Source organism: Colletes gigas, unplaced genomic scaffold, assembly GCF_013123115.1.
Source record: "Colletes gigas isolate AHSC1104 unplaced genomic scaffold, ASM1312311v1 Colletes_gigas_Sc00015, whole genome shotgun sequence".
NCBI lineage: Eukaryota > Metazoa > Arthropoda > Insecta > Hymenoptera > Colletidae > Colletes > Colletes gigas.
The window spans coordinates 5503187-5530981 of NW_025106644.1; the positions used below are offsets into that span (position 1 = coordinate 5503187).

The 27795-nt window shown below is 43.1% G+C and overlaps 3 protein-coding genes across 5 annotated transcripts in view; 1 reads left to right on the forward strand and 2 right to left on the reverse strand.

The window, feature by feature from the left end:
- LOC122399904 (cadherin-related tumor suppressor) overlaps positions 1–8357 on the forward strand; it is a 75730-nt gene extending 67373 nt beyond the window's left edge. Inside the window, exons 11-22 of the mRNA XM_043400962.1 lie at positions 58–402; positions 482–811; positions 954–2069; positions 2298–3413; positions 3474–3750; positions 3826–4107; positions 4188–4492; positions 4569–4834; positions 4901–5344; positions 5458–5827; positions 5951–6166; positions 6327–8357. Of these exons, the coding sequence (XP_043256897.1) occupies positions 58–402; positions 482–811; positions 954–2069; positions 2298–3413; positions 3474–3750; positions 3826–4107; positions 4188–4492; positions 4569–4834; positions 4901–5344; positions 5458–5827; positions 5951–6166; positions 6327–8357 (7098 nt within the window). The remainder of the gene's footprint in view (positions 1–57; positions 403–481; positions 812–953; positions 2070–2297; positions 3414–3473; positions 3751–3825; positions 4108–4187; positions 4493–4568; positions 4835–4900; positions 5345–5457; positions 5828–5950; positions 6167–6326) is intronic.
- Positions 8358–14651: 6294 nt separating this feature from the next.
- On the reverse strand, positions 14652–17417 carry LOC122399799 (uncharacterized protein C1orf198 homolog). 3 transcript variants are annotated; one of them, XM_043400763.1, is made up of 3 exons: positions 17351–17417; positions 16276–16596; positions 14652–16102 (listed from the first exon to the last, which is right to left on the reverse strand). In XM_043400763.1, the coding sequence occupies exons 2-3, from the start codon at positions 16561–16563 to the stop codon at positions 15509–15511; spliced, it is 882 nt and encodes a 293-aa protein (XP_043256698.1). In that variant the 5' UTR covers positions 16564–16596; positions 17351–17417; the 3' UTR covers positions 14652–15508. The 3 variants fall into 3 exon arrangements, with proteins under 3 accessions (XP_043256698.1, XP_043256699.1, XP_043256697.1); XM_043400764.1 differs by lacking the exon at positions 17351–17417 and adding an exon at positions 16797–16864; XM_043400762.1 differs by lacking the exon at positions 17351–17417 and adding an exon at positions 16712–16849.
- A 696-nt stretch (positions 17418–18113) lies between these two features.
- LOC122399798 lies at positions 18114–27779 on the reverse strand. Its single transcript, XM_043400761.1, has 12 exons — positions 27639–27779; positions 26997–27143; positions 26486–26821; positions 25097–26179; positions 24871–24977; positions 23080–23528; positions 22729–23012; positions 21470–22657; positions 20845–21137; positions 20201–20609; positions 20023–20124; positions 18114–19955 (listed from the first exon to the last, which is right to left on the reverse strand). The coding sequence occupies exons 5-12, from the start codon at positions 24968–24970 to the stop codon at positions 19616–19618; spliced, it is 3165 nt and encodes a 1054-aa protein (XP_043256696.1). The 5' UTR covers positions 24971–24977; positions 25097–26179; positions 26486–26821; positions 26997–27143; positions 27639–27779; the 3' UTR covers positions 18114–19615.
- Positions 27780–27795: the final 16 nt, after the last annotated feature.

A 27795-nucleotide genomic window follows, 5' to 3' on the forward strand; every position in this document is an offset into this window, starting at 1 on the left:
GAGACTTCCAAACATTTAACTTATTGGGTAGAGATTTAAGATGCAGATTTTGCACAGGTGTTAGTCGCGTCTGGCTTCGATTACGAAACCGCACCGTACTACGAAGCCTGGATCGAGGTTCGCGATTCGGACACGCCAGCTTTGAGGAGCGTCGTCCAACTCCTGGTAAACGTCACAGATGCAAATGACAACGCACCCATCATGGAAGCGTCCATTTACAACGCCACGGTGCCAGAGGACGAGTATCCGCCATTGTTCGTCAACAAGGTCTTCGCGAAGGACCGCGACTCCGGGGAAAATGGCCAGGTGTCTTATTATTTGGTCAACGATTTCACGGAGACCTTCATGATCGACTCGGACACCGGGGAAATTAGCACCAACGCGAAACTGGATCGCGAAGAGGTGATGACGAGGAGCCAATTTTGTTTTAAAGTAAATTTCTAGCTCTTCGACAATTTTATTGATATAAATCTCCTTTTAGATTGCTTCCTATGAGTTAGTGGTGGAAGCCAGGGACCAAGGTCAGCCATCTTTAACAGGCACAGCTACCGTTCTGGTCACTGTCCTGGACAAGAACGACAATCCACCGCACTTCACGCGTCTGTTCAGCGTGAACGTGACGGAGAACGCGGAGATCGGCACGTTCGTAATTAGGATAACGAGCAGCGACCCGGACATCGGTCAGAACGCCAACGTGACCTACAGTTTCACCGAGAATCCCGGAATGAAGTTCTCCATCGACGCTCTGAGCGGCAACGTGACAGTAGATGGACACCTGGACAGGGAAGAACAGGATGAGTACTTGTTGAAGGTACTTATTAACAACTATATATAGGAACAGAGAGGTTGGTCGAGCGCTTGCGAGAATGTCAAGAGCGTAGCCCTCTGATGGCGAATACGGGAGGTGACGCTACATTAAGTCAAAACATGCTAATAACATTGAATAATTTTAGGTGGTGGCAGCGGACGGAGCCTGGGGGACATCAACGCCCCTGACAATAACCATTCAGGACCAAAACGACAACGCACCGGAGTTCGACGAGGATTCTTACCATTTTCATTTCCCAGAATTGCAGCCACCTGTAGCACACGTTGGCCAGGTCACCGCGATCGATCGCGACAAGCAAGGACCCAACTCGGTGATATCCTACAGCCTCCTGCAGCCCTCCGACCTCTTCACCGTGGACCCAGCGACCGGGGACGTGTTCAGCAAGAAGACTCTGCGCTACAAGCACACGCATCGTCCATCTTCGCCGGAGAATCTGTATTCCCTGACTGTGGTGGCTACCGACAACGGGAAGCCCCCTATGTCCTCTAAAACAGTGATCTACGTGAGCGTCGTGGACGCCAACAACAACGCCCCCAAGTTCGAGCAACGATCTTACCTCTACCCTGTCCCCGAGAACTACGGTGTTGGTAAACGCGTGATACAGCTGGTGGCCAAAGACGACGCCGACTTTGGCGTCAACGCCGAGATCAGTTATCACCTGGTGAACGTGAACGGGAGCGAGTACTTCTCCATCGACGAGACCACCGGATGGATCTACGTTCGCAAGAACCTGGCCCACGTGGCGGTTGGTACGACGTTCCTGCTGAAGGCTCGAGCCATCGACAGAGGCGTACCACCTCAAAAAGACGAGGTATCTTTGAGTCTAGTGATATCCGGGGAGAACAAACATTCACCTACCTTCGCTGCGGTGAGCTACCAAGTCAGAGTCCCCGAAAACGAACCAGTCAACACCACCATCCTCACCGTCAGCGCCACTGACGGCGACGACGGTCCCAACGGTATGATACGGTACAAGATATCCGCTGGAAATGAGAGGAACGAGTTCTTTGTACACTACATCACCGGAGCTGTGACTATTCTGGAGCCTTTGGACTACGATTTGGTGCAGGAGTATCGGCTGAACATCACCGCCACGGACTTGGGATTCGAACCGAAGCTGGCTGTCGCTACGCTGACTGTGAACGTGTCGGATATCAACGACAATCCACCCACCTTCGACCAGAAGGTCTACGAGGCCTTCTTGCCTGAGAACTCTCCGCCCGACAGCTTTGTTTACAAGGTACTCTAGAACACACAAATAAAATAGAAAGGGTATAAAGACAATTTTAAGCTAGAGATCACATTTTTCTCAACTACTTACATATAACGCTTTTAAGCCCCCTGTCACACATACTGTCAGCATCCCAGGACCCCTAATCATCTGTTCAACATTTACAATATCACATACCAATTTTGTAACGCCCATAATCGATACGAATAAGTGAATAATACTTGTAAAAATGTTTAGGTGATCGCTCGGGACATCGACTCTCCAAAGTACGCGGTGGTGCAGTACAATATCCTGGGTGGTACCGGGAAGGAGCACTTCCGGATCCGCGAGGACACCGGCGATATCACGTCTCTGATCAGCTTCGACTACGAGGAGGCCAATGAGTATACCTTGGACATAGTAGCGGCGAATCCCGACTCGAATCCCCAGATGGTGGGCTTCACGACTGTCCAGGTGCACATCACAGGCGTGAACGAGTACTATCCTAAGTTCATACAGCCGGTGTTCCACATGGACGTGTCGGAGAGCGCCGAGGTGGGCACTTCCGTTGGCCTGGTGCAGGCGACCGACCAGGACGCAGGGGAAGACGGGCGCGTTTACTACCTTTTCGTGGGCTCGTCCAACGACCGTGGATTCTCCATTGGCTCTGAGACTGGTGTGATTCGAGTGTCGCGTAGATTGGACCGGGAGACGCAGAACAGAGTGGTGTTGACTGTGATGACGAAGAACGGTGGTGGTATCAGGGGCAACGACACCGACGAGGCTCAGGTTATAGTCTCGATTCAGGATGGAAACGATCCGCCAGAGTTCTTGCAGAGCGCGTACGACGCTACAGTTTCTGAGGGAGCCGTTCACGGGACTCGCGTCCTCACTGTCAGGGCGGTGGACAAGGACATCAGACCGCAGAACAATCAGTTCTCGTACTCCATCATCGGCGGTAACATAGGTCAAGCGTTCAAAGTGGACCCACAAACTGGAGACATCGAGACAGCCAAGCAGTTGGATCGCGAGACGATTCCAGCGTACGATCTGACGATTGGCGCTATCGACACCGGTTCTCCGCCTCAGACTGGCACCGCGGTTGTCCACATCGAGCTCCTGGATATCAATGACAACGGTCCTGTCTTCGATCCGCCGGAAGTGATCGGTTACGTGAACGAGAACGAGCCTGCAGGGACGATTATAATGACCCTGAGCGCCACCGATCCCGATCTGCCGCCGAACGGGGCTCCGTTCACGTACAGACTGGTCGGTGGCAGACAGGGCGACATGGTCACCCTGGACAAACACACAGGGGTGCTCAAGACCACCAGAAGTCTGGACAGGGAGGCTATGCCTCAACTGGATCTTGTGGTTAGTACTTTAAAATTGCTTAAATATACCAGTGTATCACATTTGAATATTTCTGCGCAGATCGAAGTAGAGGACTCTGGAATACCACGAATGAGAAGCGAGCACACGATAACGGTCATCGTGACGGACCAGAACGACAGTCCATCGTCCCCCAGGTCGGTCCACGTGATAGTTCACTCCTTCAACGAGCAGATCCCGCTGGGTAAGATCGCAGACGTGCACCCTAACGATCCAGACATTACTGGAAGCTACTCCTGCAAGATTCTTCAAGGAGCCAATTCCAAAATCCTCAGCATACCTGCTGCTTGTGATCTGCACACGAAGAAAATAACTCCAGGTCAGGGCAGAGCGAACAAAAGACTGATAAGTGTTTAAACAAAAATGGGTATTGACGTTCTTGTACCTGTTGCAGGAGTTGGCTACTCCCTGAGCGTTTCCGGTAACGATGGTCGCCATCCAAACGTGGTGTCCAAAGTCACCGTAGAGTTCCTGGTCTTCACGAACACCACCATCGAGAGCAGCGTGACCCTGCAGGTCTCCAAGCTGAGCGCCAAGGATTTTTTAAGCCAGAATTACCGCGCTCTGTTGGATGTCCTGCAGGAGGAGATCGACGTGGGCGACACTCTGAAGATCTTCAGTCTTGGAGAGAACGCATCCGAGTTGAACATCCATCTTGCAGTGGAATCGCCTCTAGGTAACTGAAACTCCACGTTACTCTTATAATATTAACTCCATATGACCTCTACATTCTTCTATATACCTTCATCTTCGCAGGTTACCGCACCAAGTATGAGGTGACCGAATTACTGAATCGAAATCGTGACAAAATTCGATCTCTCCTCGAGGGAACCACGTTCACCGTAGGGTACTCACCCTGCAAGCATATACCCTGCGAGAATGGAGGCACCTGCAGCGACAAGTTGGCCATCTACGACGACGCCAGGATCACCGACAGCCAGGCATTGATCCTCACGTCTCCAAGGATGATGCACGAGATGACCTGCAAGTGTCGAGACGGTTTCACGGGGGAGAGATGCGAGAGGAGGCAGGATCCTTGCTCCCCAAATCCCTGTCTACTGGTCAGTAACTTTACAATCATGATAATTACCGGTTGTTCCTGGTCTTGAAGCTAACGATCCTTAATTTACCATCCAGGGTGGTCAGTGTCGACGCTTGGGGTACGATTTCCAGTGCACCTGCCCGATAGATCGCGAGGGAAAGCTGTGCGAGCTGGAAAGAGGCGACGCCTGCGCTAGCAATCCTTGTCGAAATGGTGGTTCCTGCAGAAAGAGCCCCGACAGTTTCAGTTTCTTCTGCTTGTGTCGTGCTGGGTACAGAGGAAACCACTGCGAGGCGGTCACCGACTCTTGCAGACCGAATCCTTGCCTCTACGGAGGCTTGTGCGTGGGAGAGAAGCCTGGGTAAGCTTCCTCCATTGATAAATTCTGTAGTCTGTCGCAGTGTAGTCATCTTAAATTCCTGTTCAGGTACAGATGCAGCTGTCCAGAAGGTCGCTACGGAAGACACTGCGAGCGATCCACCTTTGGCTTCGAGGAACTGTCGTACATGGCGTTCCCTGCTCTGGACTCGAACACCAACGACATCACGATCGTGTTCGCGACCACGAAACCGGACGCACTGTTATTGTACAACTATGCCCCGCAGACAGGTGGACGGTCTGACTTTGTAGTGCTGGAGCTCATGAACGGGAGGGTAGTGTTCTCATACGGGGGTGCAAGGAGCGCCATTACCTCGATTACTATAAAAACCGAGCACTCGGTGTCTGATGGGGAGTGGAGGAAGGTGACAGCGACCAGAAACGGACGCGTGGTGTCCTTGAGCGTGTCCATGTGCAGGGAGCATGGTGACATCTGCGACGACTGTAGACCTGGGGATGGCACGTGCTATGCAGACGACGTTGGACCAACTGGGTCAGTAGCATCCTTCAGGAATAGTCTCTGGTTGAGTTGCTGAATTGATTTGCCGATGAAGACGAGGAATACCTGAAAAACATCAAGCTAATCAGTGGAATTGTTTTTTACAGGACCTTAAATTTTAACAATAACCCTCTTTTGGTGGGAGGACTGGAGAACGCGGATCCGGTGCTCGAAAGGCCGGGGCAAGTGCATTCTGACGACTTCGTGGGATGCGTGCATTCGGTTTCCATAAACGGCAGAGCCCTGAACCTGTCCAATCCTCTCGCGTCGCAGGGCGTCAAGTCTGCGTGCGTCAGATCGAACAAGAATCCCTGTCTGAGGGACGCGAAGGACTCTGTTTCCGTTTGCGGAGCTAACATCAAGTGTTACGACAAGTGGCATCAAGTCACGTGCCAGTGTGGCTCGCTGAACGCGCCTAATTGCGAAGGGGCCCTCGAACCGGTCACCCTCAGCGAGGGTGGATACGTAGAATTCAAGGTGAGCGAGAGTTTTAGTCTAAAGTGACCTTTATTTGGAGATTATGAACGCTAAAATTGAAGGAAGTGTTCCCCTAAGTTTGTATACTATCAGTGAAGCCTAACTAACTCTAACTTTGTACAGATTTCGGAAAAGCACAGAAGAATGCAATTATTGGAGTACCTATACGGAGGGTCTACTCAATGGCACAAAAGTAGAGCGACCAGAGCAGTCAGCGAGGACGCCAGCTTCATAAGCAACTCCTCTCCGTTCAAAACTATTGGTATAATGTTCAGAACGGTGAAAACCGACGGGATTCTCATATACGCGGCTACCAACAAACACTATACATCCGTGGAGGTAAGAAATTAACGAACTAACGCGTTCACTGTCTGGTCCCCCAGCGGTGTACCCAACAGCGTGATCCTATGACCTATATAGAGGTCACAGACAGTGAATGTGTTAGTCCAGTAAAAAGATGGAATAGAATGTTTTCTAATCAAAATATCGACCATTGCAGCTCCGTGGCGGACAACTGTTCTACGCGTCCCTGCTTGGATCGCCTGTAAACATGTCTGCCAACATCGAAGGGGGCCTAGCGGACGGCCACTGGCACAACCTGACCCTGCACTCCTACTTCCGTGGGCTGAGACTGTTCATCGACGGTGTCCAAACCGGGGATGAACTGGACTCAGCGGGTGTCCACGACTTCCTGGACCCCTACTTGTCCGTCCTATCGATCGGCGGAGTTAGCCAAGACCTGTACTACGCTCACAGCGCTGGCGCCAGAAGTTTCGAGGGTTGTTTGGCTAACTTCACCATCAACAACGAGATCCAGCCGTTCAACGGGTCCGGCTCGATCTTCAAGGAGGCGCTGTACCACGGGAAGGTGAACACCGGATGCAGGGGACCGATCGGGATCAGCGCGGCAGCCACGGCCGATCCCCTGAGCATCGGTATCACCCTGGTGATAGTTTTCTTCGTGATTCTACTAATCGCCATCTTGGTCAGCTTCATCGTCTTCCGTTTGAGACGACAAAACAAAGAGAAATCGGCCTCCTCGGTGGTCAACAAGAACACCAACGCTATAATGACCGGGAACCCGCTGGTGGGCGCAGGGAACGACAACCTGATGTCCCGCCACGAGAACACTTATATCTCGGACACGTCTGACCTACGGGGGGTGGGCCATATGGGCCCAGAATTGATCTCGAAGAAGTACAAGGAACGCGAGATCAACTCTACCACGGAACATCGTCCCCAGAGACCGGACATAATCGAAAGGGAGGTCACCAAGTCGCCACCGATACGAGACGAGCATCCCCCGCTACCCCCACCCGCTCAAACATCCTTGCACTCTCACGAACATAATCAAGAGCCCGACATGCCGGAGCACTACGACCTGGAGAACGCTAGCTCCATCGCGCCTAGCGACATCGACATCGTCTACCATTACAAAGGCTATCGGGACGGGATGCGGAAGTACAAAGCCACGCCACCTCCAATCAGCAACTACACCAATCATCACAAGCACACGGGCCAGCAGCACAGACACGCGGGCCCGTTCCCGCCACGGGCCCTGCCGCCCCCGAACGTCAGCCAGCCGACGGGGCCCACTCAGAAGCTGCTACAGAGCACCCCGTTGGCCAGACTGTCGCCCAGCAGCGAGCTGTCCGCCCAGCAACCGAGGATCCTGACGCTGCACGACATCAGCGGGAAACCGTTGCAGAGCGCGCTGCTGGCGACCACCTCCTCGTCGGGGGGCGTAGGCAAGGACGCGTTGAACTCGAACAGCGAGAGGAGCCTGAACTCGCCGATCATGAGCCAATTGTCAGGATCGACGGCCAGTCGTAAGGCCCCTCAGTCGAACAACGAGAACTCCGTGAACAACGTGTCGTCGGGCCCCATGGGCCTCACCGCCGAGGAGATCGAGAGACTGAACTCGAGACCGAGGACCTCGAGCCTCGTGTCGACCCTGGACGCCGTGAGCTCGTCCAGCGAGGCACGGGGCCCGCCCACCCACGGGCCCCTCCACCTCCACAGACGGCACACGCCACCTGTCGAGAGGCTCGAGCGTAGGAACTCGTCCACCACCGACGAAAGTGGCAACGACAGCTTCACGTGCTCGGAGTACGACAACACGTCGCTGGTCGGCGACAAACGGTCGGACAACCCGTTCGCGAAGCAAGACGACGAGGAGGTGAACCAACGGAGCAACGAGTCCTCGCAGACGACCAAACCGCCGCTGCCGCCCAACGTAAACTACGACGGGTTCGACAGCTCGTTCCGCGGCTCGCTGAGCACTCTGGTAGCCTCCGACGACGACCTGTCCACCCACATGGGCGGGCTGTACAGACCATCCAACAACGGATCGCCGTCGACGACCACCACAGCCCTCAGCTGGGACTACCTGCTCAACTGGGGCCTCAACTTCGACAGCCTCGTAGGCGTGTTCATCGACATCGCCGAATTACCCGACAGTGCCAATCGTGTTCCAAGTACGCTCAGACTGCCGGCCAGCATACCCAAACCCTCCGAGGAGTACGTTTGAACCCGGTGCTTTAGAGAATATTTCGCTTATGGTCGGATACGGAGCTCGGAGGATTGACCGCTCACACGGGTGTGCGCTTCTCGAATTACATGTGAATTTTTCAGGCCCAGAGGAGATTCAATCTTCTATTTATGTGTATCATTATTAAACTGCGGATCTTTATGCAAATTTTTTCTAAGGCTGAAGCCTAGTAAGGCTTCAATAAGACTTACTAGCAGGCCCTGCCTCGGACAACGGGACATTGGAATGTATATATAGTAATGGAGGGGTCAGTCGAACGCTTGCGAGAAAGACAAGAGCGTAGACCCCTGGTGGCAGGTACGAAAACTGACGCCACAATAGAATTAATGAAGTGAGAGCTTTGCAGAGGGTTTTCACAGCCCCTGAGTATAATAATTCTGTAGTTTTTTGAGAATTAAAATTTCCCATAAATGCATAAACATCCGCAGTCTAATCATTAGCCATCGGTGGCTCGATGGATATGTTAAAAATGTTTTAAGAGACAGAGAGCTCGTGCGCGAGTGGAGCAACCTCTGGAGCGGCCAATTAACTCCGTTCGAGCTTAAAACCGTCGGACAATTATCGAAGAAGCATAAGGAAGTGTGTTAAACGTAAACGTAAACGCTGACCAAAAAGAATCGTTGCAATCGCGCGAGAGACAATTAGCGTCGATCGAACAGCTAGTGGAACAGTGAACGCGAAACCATAAACGTTGTTAGACTCGTAAGCAAATCGTTACGTTTTCCTGTTTCTTGCCATAATGATAGGAGGATCATCGAGACGATTTATCTTTTAACCGTGGATCGAATGATTGTGCATTTTGTAAATAATTTACGGGAACGAGACTCTCGCGATCGCGCGATAGGGATACATTTATAGAGGGCGTGCTTGCCGTCGAATCTTTAACGAATTTAAAAAAAAACACACACTTAACACTTTAGTAGTTCGCGATCAGCCGCGAGTTCACGCGTAACTCGCCGCTGACGGGGGAACCATTGCGCGACTGTATCGCGAGCAACTTATAAATAACTATTAAATACAAACTGTATATAAAGTATTTTAACGCTCTGTGCCAGATAATCTCGATACAGTCGCGCAATAACGATCAAACGTCGAAGGGAGATGAAATTAGCATCGTGCTAGCGCTTTTTTGCGTTCCTCGCGAGTAGTCGCGACGACTACGAAACCGCTCGTTCGACGTTCTCGCAAAATACCAGCGAAATTTCCCACGAAATTTCTATTTTAACTTTTCTATTTTATCGTCGAGAACGTCGAACGGAGCGCAACCACCAGACTGATTTTTTTCCATGCTCGAAGTGCTATCGTAGATTATCCGTTCACCATCGATCGTAAAAATTTTGTAAATTACCGCGTAATTGTTTGTTTTGTAAATATCGTACGCCTGGTCTGTACAAAATGCGTGAATGAATGTGCGTGCGCTACTTTATCATCGATCGTATTTGTAATAAACAAGACATTTGTAAAAAAAAAATAATAATCAACGCATTTTTATTGCTGGAACCCTCACGACCCTTCGACACACTCGTTCGTTCATTTATTATCGTCGTATGGTAAAAATTCAAAGGTGACACTGTGCCCTGAACTGTGCTCCGCGCTTCGATTCCGCTATCGATTCCACATTTTGTCTCGACGAAACGACAGGCTGTCAAATACATGACCATTTCGCGAATCTATAGACGCGACGATAATCTATATTTTCGATAGATAAACCAGGGAACAACGAGCTCGTTGAATAATTCGATTACTGATACACATTTCTGACCGGTTAACATGTTCAGATAATGATATCTTCATTCCCGTCGTACGACGAAGAGCTTTTGAACAGCGCCTATGCGAACATTAGCCTGATCGCCGACAAAGCTTGGACCTTCGACGCGGGGGATACCTTTCGAAAGTTAAATCGATCATTGTGGGTTCAGGTAAAACACACGCGATTACAACGATTTCCTATTTTAACTATAAACGCCAAACAAAACGAATCGCATTTCGGAAGTATCAAAAAATTCTGTAACAGATATATTTAACAGTATAACTGGATATTTTCAATATCGACAGTGTATTTGTCTAAAGACAACAAACTCAGTACGATTCATTTCGCGATAGAATTGTAAGCTGACTGCGAGATACAAAGGAACCGGAAGCTATCGACCCAGGCGTGTTAACGACGTAATTCCGGACTCGCGATTGGCTACTTATGGCGATTACGAGTACAACGAGGACCGCGAGACCATCTACAAAGCGAACGACGATGCAACGTCCGTTCCTCTGGCGAATTTCTGCTGGACGGAAGTCACCGAGCCCTGGATGCTACCGGAAGTGGAGGAACGTTTCGCCTGGTTAACCGCGAGCAGATCGAAACGTGAATTGTTAGCATCTCGGAGCTTCCATATAACAATCGTGTGCCACCCTTTGCACCCCACAAACTAATCATTGGACTGCGGATCTTTATGCAAATTCACATTTTTATTAATAGAATTAATGAAACGGAAGCTTCGCAGAGGGCTGTCTCAACCCCTAAATATAATAATTCGTATCTTACTTTAAGTATTTCTTATTAATGCATAAACATCCGCAGTCTACTAATTATACAAGGATTTACAAAGTTTCCAATATGGCGGCGCAAAGGGTTGAAACACTAATGATTTCGGGGCAACGCAATCGCTATTTCTGTACTCTCGTGTTACTTTGCGTTAACGTACATACACACGGGAAAATTGATTTTGCCAAGCTCAGCGATGAGGGTACCGGAACCTGATGATACATCGAAGACTGGACGTGGCTTCGAGCTGCGTTGGGAGGACTCTGCGCAACGCAGGACCAGGAAGATGAGTCCCACGGAGAGACCTGGTACCTGTCAGGAATCAAGAAACGAATCTCGGTTAATCAAGGAGTCAAACATAATCGGTAACTCTTAGAAAAATTAAAAACAAATAAAAAGTGGAAAAACAAGTCCATTTCTTTTGGTACGGTTGCTGTTATTTTCCTTTCAAGAGTCGGATGCAAACCAAAAGATAGACGCGTGTTACGTGCATCGACGTTACGCCATCGAGAATTCCATGGAGATGCAGCTGCACATTCGAGTGACCAGCGAGGCAGTTCGCAGCTTGTGGAGGCTGGGTACCGTCCATCAGCAGTTCGCTCAACAGAGACTGCGTGCACAGTGCCATCAGCCACAACAAGCCGCCATTAATCCGCGAGAACAGAATTACCAGAACAAGGAGCGTCAACAGCAATTCTATTACACGCTACAGTATCGACCCTTGATACTAAGAACGGAGTACCAGGCTGGACGAATCGAGAGCTACGGAATGGCCAGGAAACACCTGCCGCCGGTACTCAGCCCGGAAGTACCAGAATTCTTTCCAAAAGTTCCGGCGACGCGGTTCGGTGGCAACAAGGAACAGAACAACAATCGTATGCGGTATTTCCCGTCGTTGAACGAAAGGAGTTACCAGAACGAGCTGTTCCCTTACAACAGAGCCCACGAGACTGGGACTTTGTACCAGGTTTGCAATTAAACACGACTCGGCCATGTTGGATTCAATCCGCCATCTTTCAACTAACATTCCTTCGACTTCTAACGACTCTACAGAGCGGTATACATTTTTTCAAGGTTTTTTTTCGCGACTAATTTGAAGGGTCAAATTCCCCCCTTTGCAATGCACCCTTAAAAGTCGATGTAGGATCTTTTATTACCGAGTTATCGTAGTTTGAACGGCGCGCCACTGGCATTAAAGTTACTCAAGATGGAGGAGGTGGTTGTTGTGTCTGCATTTCAGAGCACTGGAGTGCCTTTGCTACCGGCTACAGACGCCGCAACGTTTATCAGACCTCCTCAACAATGGTACCAGAGGATCCCACCGCCCACGCAGATACAAATATCCACCGCATCGACGCCAATGTGCGCGTCGGTGCAACCATTACGCGCAACTACCATCACACATCATCCCTTACAGGTGCAAAATGGTCGATTTTTCTTACCAAAATTATTACAATCTTGCGCCAATTTTCCTGGGTGAATATTTTCTACTTTGATATATGACGAACCTGTTCCTCGTACTGCAGGTGCAGGAGAGATTTCTACAATCGAACCCGATCCCTATACCGGTCTACCAGCACCCGATAGAACTCTATCACGAGACGGGCCAGAAAAGGAAGAACCAAGGCGCGGATTTTAAGAATTTGATACTGTTAACGAGGAACGCTATGAAGGCGCATCGGGGCCAATCGAAAGGCGCGCAGAAATCCAGCCACGTTCTGGACACGAAGAACCGGAAGTCGGAGACCGAGGTGCTCCAATGGCTGGACAAAAGTTGCCCGGCGAAAGCGAAGAAGTTCACCGCCACGAACGCCTTGGTCACCGAGCTACGGAATTTCGAGGCAAAGGAGAGGAAACCGTCCTTGTCCAGGAAAGAAAAGAACAGTTCTAAGAACGTGGAACGCGCGAAACCGGAAACGGGGATCCCCGTTCAGAGCTCGAGCGCCAAGTCGACCAATGGGAGGGACAAGAACGATATTAGGAGCAGAAAGAGACTCTACAGGGACGTTCTGGCGAACACTGTGGCGAACCAGGCCATGATGGAGAACGTGTTCGAGAAAAGGTACGATTAACAATATAGTTATTATAATTAATTAATTAATGAATATAAAAGACTATCATAGAGACCGATATGCGATTGATAACAGGTACGATGAGTTAGAACAACAGGCCATGGAGCAATACAGAACCTCGGAGGAGTCTCTGGCGCTCAAGTACCAAGTACGATATCGTTTGCCTCAACTCTTTTTAACCAGAGGCCTCCAAGTACCTTGAAAATACAATTTTAGCTAAGCTTGTAATAGTACTTGGACAGCTCTGGTTTGAACTATTTGAGATCGACAATCTCGTGTCCATCTAACAAACGTGTAAAGAAGCTCTATTTTTTAAATCACGTTTAATGAAAAAAAGGGGGAACAATTTGACCGTAGGAGCTCGAGCGCCAAGCAATGGAGCAATACAGATGTGGGAACGTGCCCGACGATGGCTCGTTGCTCCACGTATCAGAAAATCGCGAAGAAGTCGGTGACGAGTCGAGGAACACGAACTGTTTCGACGGACAAAAGTGTTCCGGTTTCGGGCGCTGCAGCCCCGTGAATTTAAACGAGAAAGAGGAACGAGGTTCGCCATTTTCTTTTATACAGGGTGTGTTCAGCCTGCGAAAAATTTCAATGGGGGATTCTAGAGGCCAAAATAAGACGAAAATCAAGAATACCAATTTGTCGATTGAGGCTTCGTTAAGAATCCCTCGTTAAAAATTTTTCTCAGGCTGAACACCCTGTATACGACTTAAAATTAACAGAGACGAACACTTCACGATGCTTTACAGAACGATTATTAGAATCGTATGGAGGATGTGTAGGTTTGTTTTTATCTTCTCATGCATAGTTAAATTATTTAAAAATGTGAACGTTCTTAGATCCTTGCCCGCAAGATCAAGATAGTTTCACGCAGATCGAGAATAAAAGCGAAACGGACGTCACTTGTCGATCCTTACACAACAAAAACAGTCGATCGACGAGTTTGACCGCGCTATCCGAAAAAATAACATACGAATCGAAAAACACGTCTAAGGGTGCATCAGGTGATAAAAACGATGAAAATGGTAAATGACTAATACTATCTAAATCCATATAAATTGTCTTCGTTTCTTCAACTTCACCTTTGTCCCTTGATATTTTTAACATGATGAAAGAATCGTTCCAGTTTCAGTCCGAACATCGTCGAAAAGGCGTCTGATACTGGTGTCACCCTACGAGAAAGAATCAGAAGCCAAATTAACAAGAACAACCGACCTGGAGGAGTTTTATTGTATCGCGCAGACGAATAAAAATATCTTCGGTTATTACAACAATGCGAAAATCGGAAAGATGGGCGGTGGTGACGAAAACATAACTATCATTCAGTCACCTAGAACAGAAGGTGCATTGCATAACAGTTTATTAAATTTGTAACTTGGTCTAAATTCTTATTTTTGCTTCTAGTTTGGCTCTCTGGATTTTGGACTACTTAGAGGCTGGACTTCAGGAATACCATCGAGGAAGGAGCGAACCTTGGAATGAACAATAGGAATGTACACATTGAAGAACGCAAATACAGTACATGAGTTCATGTATTTGAATATGTTAATAAATGCTTCAATACTGTATCATATATATACATATATATATTTTTTTAATAAATGTGACTTGACAGATTTTTGTTAATAAACACACCGACACACGTTCCATCCCCACTCAAACAACATACACATTCCTACGTAAGAATGTTTCGTTACTTTGTTCATTAGTAGTTTCTAGAGTTGAAAAAATACCTATGTATTACGATGCACCAGAAAATTATCACTATTATCCTATGCAAACTAGATTTTTAGTGGTTCCCCGTATAAAATTTATTACTATTGTTTGAGAAATCTGTTGATAACGAATCAAACGAAATAGCCTCTTCAGTCTTTAGTTAAATACTTTTTGTATATCTAAGAATTTTCTAAGTTCTAAAGGAAGATTAATTAATAGTTACCTTAGGAAGAAAAATCGTAATGATAACTTGTAAACATTCTGTTTAAATAAAAATACAAATATAAAACGATTATCAAAATATTAAATGTTTATATAAAATCAGTATCTTTTTCTCTAAATATAGTTCCAATTATCTTCACACATGCAATTGTACACACGTCGAAACAATTGTATACAAACACCTCTGCGTTACAGCAACAAAAAATCTCCATACACTGTACACGAACCTTGCTACTTTCGATATGCATTTATTCCACCCTTGACTAATAGATTTTCCTAATAATATACTCAGCTTCTCATAGAATAAAAGCTTACTTTGTAATCAGCACACTTTCCATAACAGGATTATTTCTAATGTCATTATAATCTGAGATCATACCTAATATTATATAGGTACTCGAAACTATATCTTAAAAGCAAATATATTATCTGTAGCGACAGCAATCAGTACTGTCATGGCGTTAATATTTCAGGAACTAAAATTGTACAAACATTATTTAACGCAATCTTATAGTAACAATTATAGTACCATGTGTAATTAAACGTAATTATATTAAGCGTTTATTCTAATACATCTACCAGTTATCGAGAAATTCGAAACCAGTCTTTGGTATAGTCCTCTCTTCTTCCTCCTCCTGGTTTAATTGAGAAGATTGGAAACTACTATAAGAACTAGGCGTTTCTAGCAATGCGGTCGACTCGTTGATATCGCTCGATTTCGTGCGCGACATTACAACTAATGTATTCGATTGGCTCTTATCTGTATCCGAATCTCTTTCCCTGACTAAGTTCTCCATATCGTCCGCTAAATTGTTTTGCAACTTTAACAGAGACGTTTTATTCATTAACTTGGTAAATATACTTTCAGAATGGTCGTTGTCTGCATTGCCTTTCAACAAATTACCACACTGTTCACCCTCAAAAATACTACTCGGGAAACAATCGGATTGAAAACGACCGACTTGATGAGACGAGGCATAAGTATCTGTAAGGGAATTTGTATTGTTTCTCTGTAATTTTGTAGGGCTTGAGAAATGTGGTGATTCCCCGAACTGTGCTCTTATTAATTTTGATTTTGCATCTTCGTTTGAATCTATTATACTGAGATTCATTTGCGACTGAGTCATAAATGAAAACGGAGCCGAATGCTCGTCCCTCCAACGTAATGTCTATAATATGGTAAATAAGTATTTTTTACACTAAAACTATTTAAACTAATACTTTGAACCTAAATACATATGAACCTAAATACATATGAACCTGTATTATTACAATAGGGCAGGTTCAAAGTACTTTATTAACTAAACAGCCTTTGGTAATGTAAAACTACAAATATACTCACAGAACCAGTCTCGTCGATGACGTATTTCATACCAGTCTGAACGCGTAACTTAGGGTACCATTCCGGAAGCTCTTTAGTAACTTCGACCTTCTTTAAAGTATATTTCAACGCTACTTCCGGCTGAATTATTGTTTCGTTGATTGCTTGATTTCGCTCTGCTGTACTCAAAGTGTTCCAGAGACCCTCGTAGGCTTCCTTGGTGGCGGTAATATCTTCTCCTATTCTCTGTGCCAGCGGATTTATGCTATAGAAATATTGTTCTGCCCTCGAACTCAAGGTAGCACTCATACCGATAGCTTCAAACTAATATGAATAAAGTATCTGCAACAACAGAACGGAATCATGATAGCAATTTAACCATGGAAACGCGTGGTATGAAATAATAAAATAAACCCTGAAATTGACAATGAGTTAGCCCGAATAAAGGTTACAATACCACGCAGAAACGTCTGATTATCAATAAATACGAAGATCGTCGGACATTTGAGAGACAGAACCGCTCAATTGTTACAAGTATAAACCTAATGAAATAAGAAAATAGAAACGTCAGCAACGATACGTTCCACGCAACGTCTACAAGCCGAGTGACAGGACGCCCATAATTACATTGGCGCGTGCGTAATTTTATACCTACGAATCTTTTCCAATCCTACAAGTTTCCGATTAATTTAAACAAACCAAAAATGAATTAAATTATTTACTCGAACGATAGAAAATATATGTTGTACCGTGAATAATTGGTTCGAAAAAATTTAATAACCACGCGAAAATTATTATCAAATTTTCACATTTGTAACTATCGAGATATCTTTGTAATGATAAAAAGTGAAATAAATTTGAGTAAAGATCTGTTTAACGGAAACCTTATAAAATATATGTAATTAACGAACGCGAACGTAGCGAAATAAAATTGAAAAGTACGTTACACCCTTTGCTGTTCGTTGGGAAATAGAACGCAACGTGTAATTTGATAGAAATTAATTGTTTCTTGTACATTTATTACGTAATAAATCATAGTAATGAACGTATAAAGTAATAAAGTTAATTATAGTGATATAAAACAAGTTATAATTACATTTATGAAAGCAGATTCCTGGAGTGCATGTACTAGACGAAATCCCGCGCTGAAAAGGACGGTTACCGGAAACGAAAAAATTTAAGTTCAAATTTTAGTAAAAAGAGAGTTTAAATAATAGTTAAGTTAACACGTAATTCAGTTTTTCTTTAGTAAATATTAATAATAATATTGAAAACATTAACAAAGTTTCATTTGTTAAATTCTTTTATGATTTATCACGGTCGATTATGTAGTGCAATTTTGTAAAACGATTTCTAATCTTTCTCGCTTATAAATTAATTATTTAAAAGATATTTCCTGTTTAACGTTCGAATATTTTGTTTAATCGTTAATGATAAAATGTACGTGCTAAAATATATATTTAAGATTTATAGAAAATTTTAATCAAACAGGAAGTCAATGATCAAGTAGTACATTTCGTAAATTTCAGTAAAATTAAATTGGGCGGGAATATAGATCGAATTATTCGTATCAAATATTTCAAATATTTATTTTATTCTTTTCCATTGAGATTGTTAAAAATAATTTTTCGAAAAAAAAACTAACAATCAACGCGAAACGATACCTACTAAAGTATTTAATAACAAAGTTGTTTAAACATTTGAAATTTTGTCATGAACAAAGAACAATATAATGCCCTATTATCAGTTATGTAACTGACTGAAATCTCACTGAAATTATCATATAAGTCAATGTTTTTTTTTTTTTATTATCATACAAATATATACAACATCGTTATTTTAAATCAGTTCTTGCGTGTTTAGTAACCATTTTCATAATCCATAATTTAAACGGAACGGATTGCTTATTTTAAAATGTACACAGTACACAAAAAGAAATGATAATTATTTACAGACCGCAATGTTTCAACAAGAATGATAATAAATAAAGAACGCGTGTGATAACATGAGAATTATACTTAACGTTGGCTGCCTTAAGTATCACTTACGCAATTATCAGTATTCTTTATAAAGATATTTCAAGTATAAACGGGCGTATGCTTCAATTGTAATCTATTTTCTTTTTTTTTCCCCCATCTTACAAAATATATTTACAACCGGTAGTATTTCAGTAATTTGCTTTTAAATCACAAAACGAAACTGTTCAACGAAAAAAAAATAATTAACTCTTTTTATCTTATAGCTGTATCTCTGTATTAACTCTGCGCGTTTTTATCATTTATAATTATATTCTTTCATTCGAAAAAACGGACGTGATTTAGTAACACTGCGTAATAATATGATTATTTACTGTACAGAAAAACTTTTCACGTATCCAGGATATATTATATCTTTTTCTCTTTTTTCCTTAGGAGAACAAATCTATTGATTAGGTACGTTAGTAACTCTCACTGTAGTACGTGTGTTTATGTGTATACGGTTAATGTTCCCGATATTAATAACGAAAAGAAATTTATTACTTGTTACAATCGTACGAAAAATGAAATTGTGCTTTCGTGTGTGTAAAACGAATTAAGTTTTTTGTATAAGTTGGATAGCTGTTAGATGTTCTGTTTCCTAATCTCGTGCATAATGAAATTCTAATAGTTTCGTATAGTTCCGTACCTCCGTAGATCAAACGGTACCACAACATGATCTGTCGTATATTAATGGAAATGTGGCAAAACTTCTTGGAACAATAGTTCGCCTGTGCGACGTGTAACCTCAGAGTAATTCCCGAAAAATACGGTGCGGTAAAGTTTTATTTTATTCGATGTCTTTATTAAAAAAAATATACTAACAGTGACGATGATTTACACGCGTATCGAATCGCGCGTTAAAACTTCTTTCATAATGACATATGACATGTACACATACATACTTATATGTGTATATATATATATATTTATGCGTCTATATATATACATATATACAACATACACGCGGACTCGCGCTATCTTCTCATAATGATTGCATATCTCAAATCTTGTTCTATATTAGCCTAAAATAACACGTACGTCTCTTTAAACCTCGTTACAAATACTGTATTGCTTTAAGACTATAATAAACTAATAAAATGATAATAGTCACGTAAACTAAAAAGAAAAAGAAAAAAGAAAAAATGTTCGAAATAGCAAAAGAAAAGGAGAAGAAAAAAAAAAATTGTACGTTGCCTCTAATTTATGGAAAAAAAAAAAAAATTACCCGTCACGGTCGACAGACAATACAGCGATAATTGTCCAAAGAAATCCTTACGAACGAAACGTACAAAGGTAATTAAAGGATTGCACGAAACATAGGCCGAGTGTACAATCGTCCACAGTTACCTGTTTGACAAATGTTTAAGAGGACCCAGACTTAGAATAGAAGTAGCACCGAGTGCACCTAAATTAAAAGTATTAGGATTCCTTGCACCGTCTATCGTAATTATCGGTAGTCCGAAGTAACCACCCGTTTGAGCGCTGAGCTGCGCCAGCGGTATGTAGCTTTGTATACCGAGGTTCGACAAACGATTCAACACGTGGGGTGACTTTAAATCTACAACCGGCAATGCTAATTCCGCGCCACCGTTTTGTGCTACGGTATCAACCTCCTTGTGATACGCTTGTTTGTGCGTTATCAGCGCCTGAGCGGTCGGGTATTGAGCAGGACAAAGATTACACCTGGCAAACAAAGATTATCGTGTTTTAATGCCGTAACGGTTTTGCATAAGATACTCGTTCGACTTACTTGTGGAGCAATTTACTCGAGGCGCGATGCGTGGCCATGTGTTGCGTCAATAATTCCTGATTCTGAAAATTCTTGTCGCACACTTGACAAGTGAGTAACGCTCTGCAACAGCAAACAACACTCTCGATTATCACGAACAGGGAAGAACGACAGTGTTTCTTCTCTAACGTAATCTTACCGTGGTGGTCTTCCACGTCTCACCACCGGTACTTGCGATGGACCGTCCTGCGTTAAGTCAACAGTAGGTGGTCTCGGCGGTCTTTCCACTTCGTTCACAGCTGTTTTGTTTTGTTTGTTCTGAGGAACGGCGAACTGGCTTTGTTCCTGTTGCTTTTTTTGCGAACTAGCTGGTATTATAGAAATAGCAGAATTCAGATTGAGCGCTGTAACATTTAAAGGCTGCTGTGAAGGCATAGTCCTTTGTTGCTGTGAAAGTATCTGCTGTTTGTTTTGTTCGCTTGTTTTATTTTTATTTGCTGCTGGAGTAACAGTAATACCTCTGGCTGCCAGTACATTAGCCACAGCCTTTGCATCGGACTTCTTGCCGCCAGTACCTGATGTGTTCTGCACTTGAGCTGGAGCGGAACCTTTAGATTAGTAAAATATGTTTTTTTCTTTATTTCTGCCGCATACCTCTTCCGCAAATAGTTATTTCAATTTCTCTCATGTTTTTTTCTCGTAATACAGTTCAAACAAATATATCATACAATTTGAAATAAAAGAGCAAATTAAACTGATTCTGAGAAGAGGTTCGAAAACATAAATAAACCAACGTACATAATGCATGAACAAAAAACATATCTGTACGAGTATTAAAATTACCTGGTTGTCGTACACTGAGCGTTATAGAATCTGTAAGATGTATCGTAGAATCATTTCTATTCGTCTGTTGGGTTGTGGCGCCTTGAACGTTCTGTATGACGGGCACACCGTCGTTTCTCTTTTGTTGCGCGATAACGTGACAATCCGCGTCTTCGTTTCTGTCTGGCAATAAAACGTCCATTCGTCGTTGTTTCATAGCAGAATTATTCTGTTGCTGTACTTGTAACGATTGCTGCATAGGACGTTTCATACGTTGCCGCGGAGCTGGTCCGGTTTGTGGAGCACGTGGTGCTCTAGAAATATGTGGATGTAAATTAAATTGCTTAATAGATTACTTAAAGTCAACAATTCTTTTGCAGAAACTAATACAGCGATGCTTCTCTAACTATCGTGTAACTATCCCCATAGTTTTAATCCCTTTGGTACGGTATATAGTCACCGTCTATTATAATATTAACCCCTTTCCAGCGTTGTCTAATATTCAGTTACAAATAAGTAACAGCAGTGACTTCCTGAAACTTCCTGAAACTTCCTGAAACTTCCCTGTCTAATCGTCCCAGGTTTTGATTCTATGATAATTAGAGAAGTACCACTGTGGCACATAATATCGCTAAATGGTACTTGCCGACTACTTTGTGCAACAGTAGGATACCTTCCACGAGAAATTTGTTGAGACAATTGGGGATGCATTTGTGGTGGCGGTGCAGACATTTGCGAATAAGGACCTGGCCCATATTGCTGGTACATGTGTGCTATATGAGGAGGATAATGCATACCCTGTGGACCAGGTACTCTATATAGAGGTGGCCTTCCTGGTGGTTGTACAAAGTAATTTGGTCCAGGGATCATTGTGTTAGCACCTGGCGCGAGACTCGGTGCCATTTGCGTTTGCGGAAGTGGCATACGTTGCACTTGTTGAGCTAATTGTTGAACCGGTGCAGGTAATTGTTCAAAATTAACAGGTGGTATTATCTGTTGTCCAGTGTTGGCTACTGTATTATATGTAGGAGAATTCGTTTGATGCGGAGAAGTTAATGGGGAATTCCGATTTATTTGTTGCGAATTCGGTGTGTTCGGAGATTCCATCGACACTGCATGAGGCGAATGTGTATTCAATTGAGGCGATGCCTGGCTCAATTGGGGTGAATTCTGATTCAAATGAGGCGAATTGGTATTTAAATGGGGAGACAATTGGCTCACGCTTGGTGAAAGAGGAGTTCCATGCATTTGAGCTTTATGCATAGAAACTTCCAACGGCGAATGAAAAATAAGATTAATGCATTCTGGAACATTGCACTGATAATGACCAACTTTGCTTCGATGCTCGTCTAGATGAGCAATATCTTTAAATTTCTCGTTACAAACGCGACAGGTACTAACAGTTTCAGCCAGCTTTTCGAGCGAAACATATTCCGTTTCCGATGGTAAATTATTCGCTAACGTGTCGTTTTGATTATGTCGTTGATGTTCTATCAAATTTTGCAGGAGAGATCCAGCACTTTCGATATTATTGTCACCCCTGTGTTCAGACTGTTCCTCGTTCTCTTTGGAGATCACGTTGTTCTTATTAGACAAGTTAGTAGATAATTGGTTCCAATTGAAGCCTGTCGTTCCTTCCGCCGATTCTTCAGGTTTATCTTCATCTTCGCATACCGGTGCACAATCTGCCGAGTGATTGGAAAATGTAGAAGACTTGGAAATAATACTAATAGCCGGATTCTCTTCTAAATCATGTATCATGTTAGATTCAGGTTCCCTGTCGTCATCCTCATCGATTCCTGAATTGTTGATTAATTGGCTCATAGATCTAGATCTGAAAAGTGAAGCAGTAGATTGTAGCGAATGATACTTTATCTCAAGATTCGCTTCATTAGACAATATTACCCAGATTGTTCGCCAAGCTTCTTTAGGTTCTCAATTGTTTCCCGACACGTTGCTTCCAATGCATCTGATTCTTCGTGATCTTCTGTCTCTGAGAGTCTTTTTTCTGAATTATCATACTGGTCTGTACCTTGCAGATCATCAACATTTTGATCCTCCTTTTCAGACGGATTTGCCATATCACTCCCTACACCGGAATCACCTTCATTTACGTCTATGGATGGCCTATCATTTTCTTCCAACGGATTATGATCGTCGTTATTAAATTTAGTGTTCCCATATTCATCCTATTAACAATACTATTCGTAAGATAATACCAATCGATACCCTTTACATTGATTATCAATATGTTACCTGTTGTTCTACCATCACGTTTTCAAACGGTTGATCGATTGAACTTTCTGAATCATTGTCATGTCTTTGATCATTCTCCTTTGCCCCAGCCACGTCTCCTTGATGATAGTTCTCTGTACCCAGATTAATATTGCTATTTACAACGGTAAAGTCTTCCGACTCTGATGACTTTCTGAACTTGAGCTTAAGAGTATCGGAGAAGTTCTGTTTCTTTAACGTCAATTTCAAAGATCCCTTTTTCTTCGGATCCAGCCAATATGTGCTGCTGTGCTTCTTTTTTACAGCTTTTAGATTCGTAATCCTTCTCAGAACTACGCGCGCTCTTCCTAAATGAGTATGTATGTGAGAACGTAGTTGCTTTTTGGACACAAACTGTTCCCCGCAAATTTCACAGCTCAATAAAGGAGACGGTAAATCGAATATTAACTTTTGATCATCGATTTGTTCATCTGAAATTAAATGTATCTAAGAAATGACAGTGAAATAATACCGTACCAATTGTATTATTTTATGAAATTGTTATTCTACATTTAAAAACAAACAGCTAACAAACAGACGAGACACCTAACCACCTTCTTAGATAAATATTTCCGAAAGAAACGTCGACTTGGTAATTTGCCGCGCTTTCGTCTCTTCTATCAAATCGATTAAACTGATATCATCGCCTGTGGATGTGTGTGATAACTACACATCGTTGATATTCATACACGTTTCTTGTTTCGAAAATTCACTCGGTATGTCAACGCGCGTACCCCGTGTTACAACGAATGTAAACAATCGATGCAGATGTATATGCAGCAACACCAGGTCCATGCAAAATGGTGTAACAGCAGAGACCACCTAGCGCAAGCGAGATAATTGCCCGTACTTTTGCCGAGAATTGAAAACGGGACTCTCAAATCGATACTATCTAAAGAACGAATATCATTGGCTCGTTTCATGTTTCCACAAAATTCCCGCCGTAATGCATCCACGCATTAAAACATATTTCACGCGATAGCATTGCGAACGTCCATAAACTGTCCTTAGCCGGTCGTAAACGATCGTATAAACTCAGATTATATTTAAACCAAGGAGCCGGTGATAATGTTGGTGATTGATTTAAACAAAAAAAAGAAATGAGAATAGTTTTCATGATTCAATAAAACGCACTACTGCATTAATTTTGCTAAGAAAAGGACGCGAACGAATATTCTACTGGAATTGAGTGAAAACGTAAGTTGTTTGTACTTGAATCAATGTCAATGCAATGGTAATGCAATTTCCGTGTTGCTAATCATTAAATGTATCCTAACCAAAAATTATATCGTATACACCGAGTGCATATATTTCCATCGTAATTGTACGTCTATAAAATTTATAGAAATACATCAAAATAAAAAGAAACAAGTGCATTCATGCTATAGATACTACAAAGTATATACATAGATTTGAATAAATTTTTATTACATATGCTTTAATTTGTTTCAATATTATTTTGAATATATGCGATATACTTAAAACCTATTCCTTATGATAGAATGTAAGACACCGTGCGTATGTTCTTTCATAAAAATGATTACAACATCCATGAACCAGTTAACAGAAATAAACAAAAAAAAATTACGGATTAGTACTACAATAATGTATCTGATTAAACAAGGATAGAAGTTTCTCTTAAATTTCAAAGAAGTAATTCAGAAAAATTACACTAAGCTTTAATATCATCTGTTGCGAGTTTTACATTGTTTGATTTTGATATATAATTTGTTTCATTATACACCACAACCAATATCTTGGAAAAGAACATACCAAATTTTTGTAAATCATCCACTTTTGTATCGTCTTTACAAATATTCCTTTGGTCCGTAAACCTAAATTCCTTAATATCTTGATCTAATGGACTGTTCATTTCCAATCTGTAAATAAAGTTAATGTTTTTCTTTTTATCACAATACAGTGTGATTTACATGTGATCTATTTACTAATCACAGTATTTAATGTTGCTGTTTTTAACTAATTATTTTGTTATACTTACAGGCATTGTTATCAACAATGCAAATTACCACAAGGTCATCAACAAGGATTTATCTTGATTTGAACAATTGTTCACTGCAAACGCGGCGGAAATGTTTACCGATGCACAAATAGTAATCCATTGTAGTAATTCACAGTTCACGTGTTCAACACAATTACAACATCTTACAATCACTGAGATAAATATCCAGAATTTTGCAAGATCGATTCGTCGTAAAAACGTACAGCCTCGTTCGAACTTATCGGAACAGTGTCCGTTGTTGTTTACGATTGATGGCAAAGTGTTAAGTGGAAATAAGGTCAATTAAACAATCGCGAAGTAAACTCTCAACATGCGTCAAACTTCATTACGTTAACTTTGTAAGTAAAAACATCGGATTTACTCTTGACGATCGACGACTGGATATGACGCGACGTCGGTACAAATTTATCGTTGAAATTTAAAAAAAAAACAAAAGCCACGGACTTATTCAACTAGTGTGAGAAAAAAAAACATGTATGTTGTTCTGTCGATATTCGGACGATGATGTTTTCTCCCGGGTTTCTTACATTATGAATTAAGTATGGCTGCCGATTGTTATGACATGATCACTGCGCTGTTTATGGCACATTTGTTGTAGCAACGTTCAACGGATATAAAATCGGCGCGTCAACTGCGATGCCTACCGTACCCAATCTGAACTTATTATTAGTACGTGTTATATCGAGCCGCCAATATGGCGGCGCCGCGATGAAACCCGCGCGTCGGACAGGATAATCAACTCAGTGTGAATTCGTGCCGAACTGTTGAGGCGCGTTCAGCGACGGGTTCAGAGTGTTCAGATGCGTTGTTTTGTAAGGACGCGCGCGCGCGGGGTAGCGTGCGCCGATCGCTGCAAACGCTAGGCTTCCCTCTCCTCTCCTCTCTTCCCGTCGTTCCGTTTCTTCGTGTCTAACTTCTCCTCCGCTGCACTACCATCACCACCATTATCCACTTCCTCTCCCCCCCCCTCTCTCTCTCTCTTTTGTCTTTCTCAATCTCTTTGCCTCCACTGCTGCATCTCTTTTATTAAAGATCGAAGGGTTCACTCTGGCTGCATGGCCCCTAGTTATACAGGATATACGGTAAACGTTATTGCGCCATCGCGGTATGCCCTTCGAGCAAAATCCAACAAATACAAAAGGAATCGGTCGAGATGTACGCTGGAGCTCAAGGAGAAGGGGGAAGTAGAGAAGGAGCCCGAATTGAAATTAAGTCAACCTAACGTGCACTCAAGTATGAGTAGGGAACCAATCCGCTCATACCAAGTACTGCCGACGCAGGCGCAACTCGACGTCGTCGTGAAACTCTTTTGTCTCTCTCTCGTTCCCCCCCCCCCCTCCCTTTCCACATTTTCCTTCCGTTTCATACCAGAGCCTAGCATCTCTTCCTCTCGCTCTTACGCTAATTCTATTATTTTGTTTTTCGTTATTGTTTGCTTCCTCTACTTCTGCTTTCTCGTTATGCCTCCCGTATTCTCTTTTCTATCCCTCCAATGTTCCACAAAGTCTTTCAGTCCATACGGTTCTGGAACAGAATTGTCAACGTTAACTATCCAATTGCCACCTGTCATCCATTGTACCTAAATGCTGCTGCAGCTGCGACAATTTACATCCACTCGTGGCGATTTTTTCCCGATTCCACAAATCATAGTGGCATGATCTTCAGCCTTTTTCCTTGACACTATTCGCAGACATGTCGTAATTACTGTAAAACATACATGTACGCACTATAAATTTACGGATAGATACAATACAAAATATAAAAATATAAAATATTAAATATAATACATTTTATGATTGCCTGAAAATTTCATTGGAAATGCATCATGTTCCGTTAAAATTTATCTAAATTATGCAACACAATGTTGAAGATACGTTACATATTTTCTATTTGAAGTATGTTTTCCCCAGGTTACATGTTGCATTCTATGGTAGATAAAGATCAAGGCTTAACATTGAAGTGACGGTGACGAAGCTTTTCAGCGTACAGCTTTTTCCATGGTAAAGCGTCCACCAAACCCGCATGCCTGAAATAACCGGTTTAACAGGGAAAACATATATGAACAAGGCGTGACAAGAATGGTTGGAGGCCGACGAGAACGAATATAGTAGGGGAACTTAACGGAACACGTCGAAAACGGCCGAATCTGGCATCTATTGATCGTACCAGGTTCAGCGCTATATTCTGTGCAGATACTCAAACAACTCGTGCTTGGAATTCTACATTTAGTTCAAACAGAATTCCGCATTCGTTCTTCTACAATATTACATTAAGACGAAAATTACAAACTAGTACTTCTTGCATATTCATATTTCTTTTAATTATTCCATCTTCTTCATAAATACTTGGTTTTTTTTGTCTACCTTGGGCATACATTAAATGACGTTCAACTGGTTGGTATTTTATACATAAATCTTCGTTTTTGCAATGAGATAATATTAATATTCCTTTCCTGGATAGTGAGATAACATTAATATCCCTAAAAAGAAAACATTCAATTACCATCACAATGGAGTCTTACTTTCAACTATTTCTGTCATTTCGTTTACGGTGAATAAAGCTCAAGCAAGCAATTGAATAGCCAAATATATATCCAGTTGACATTCTCATTCCACAGAATACTTGACTATTGATTTCATCCCTACCATGGACTCCTCGTCCTTTGGTTGGTAACTCCT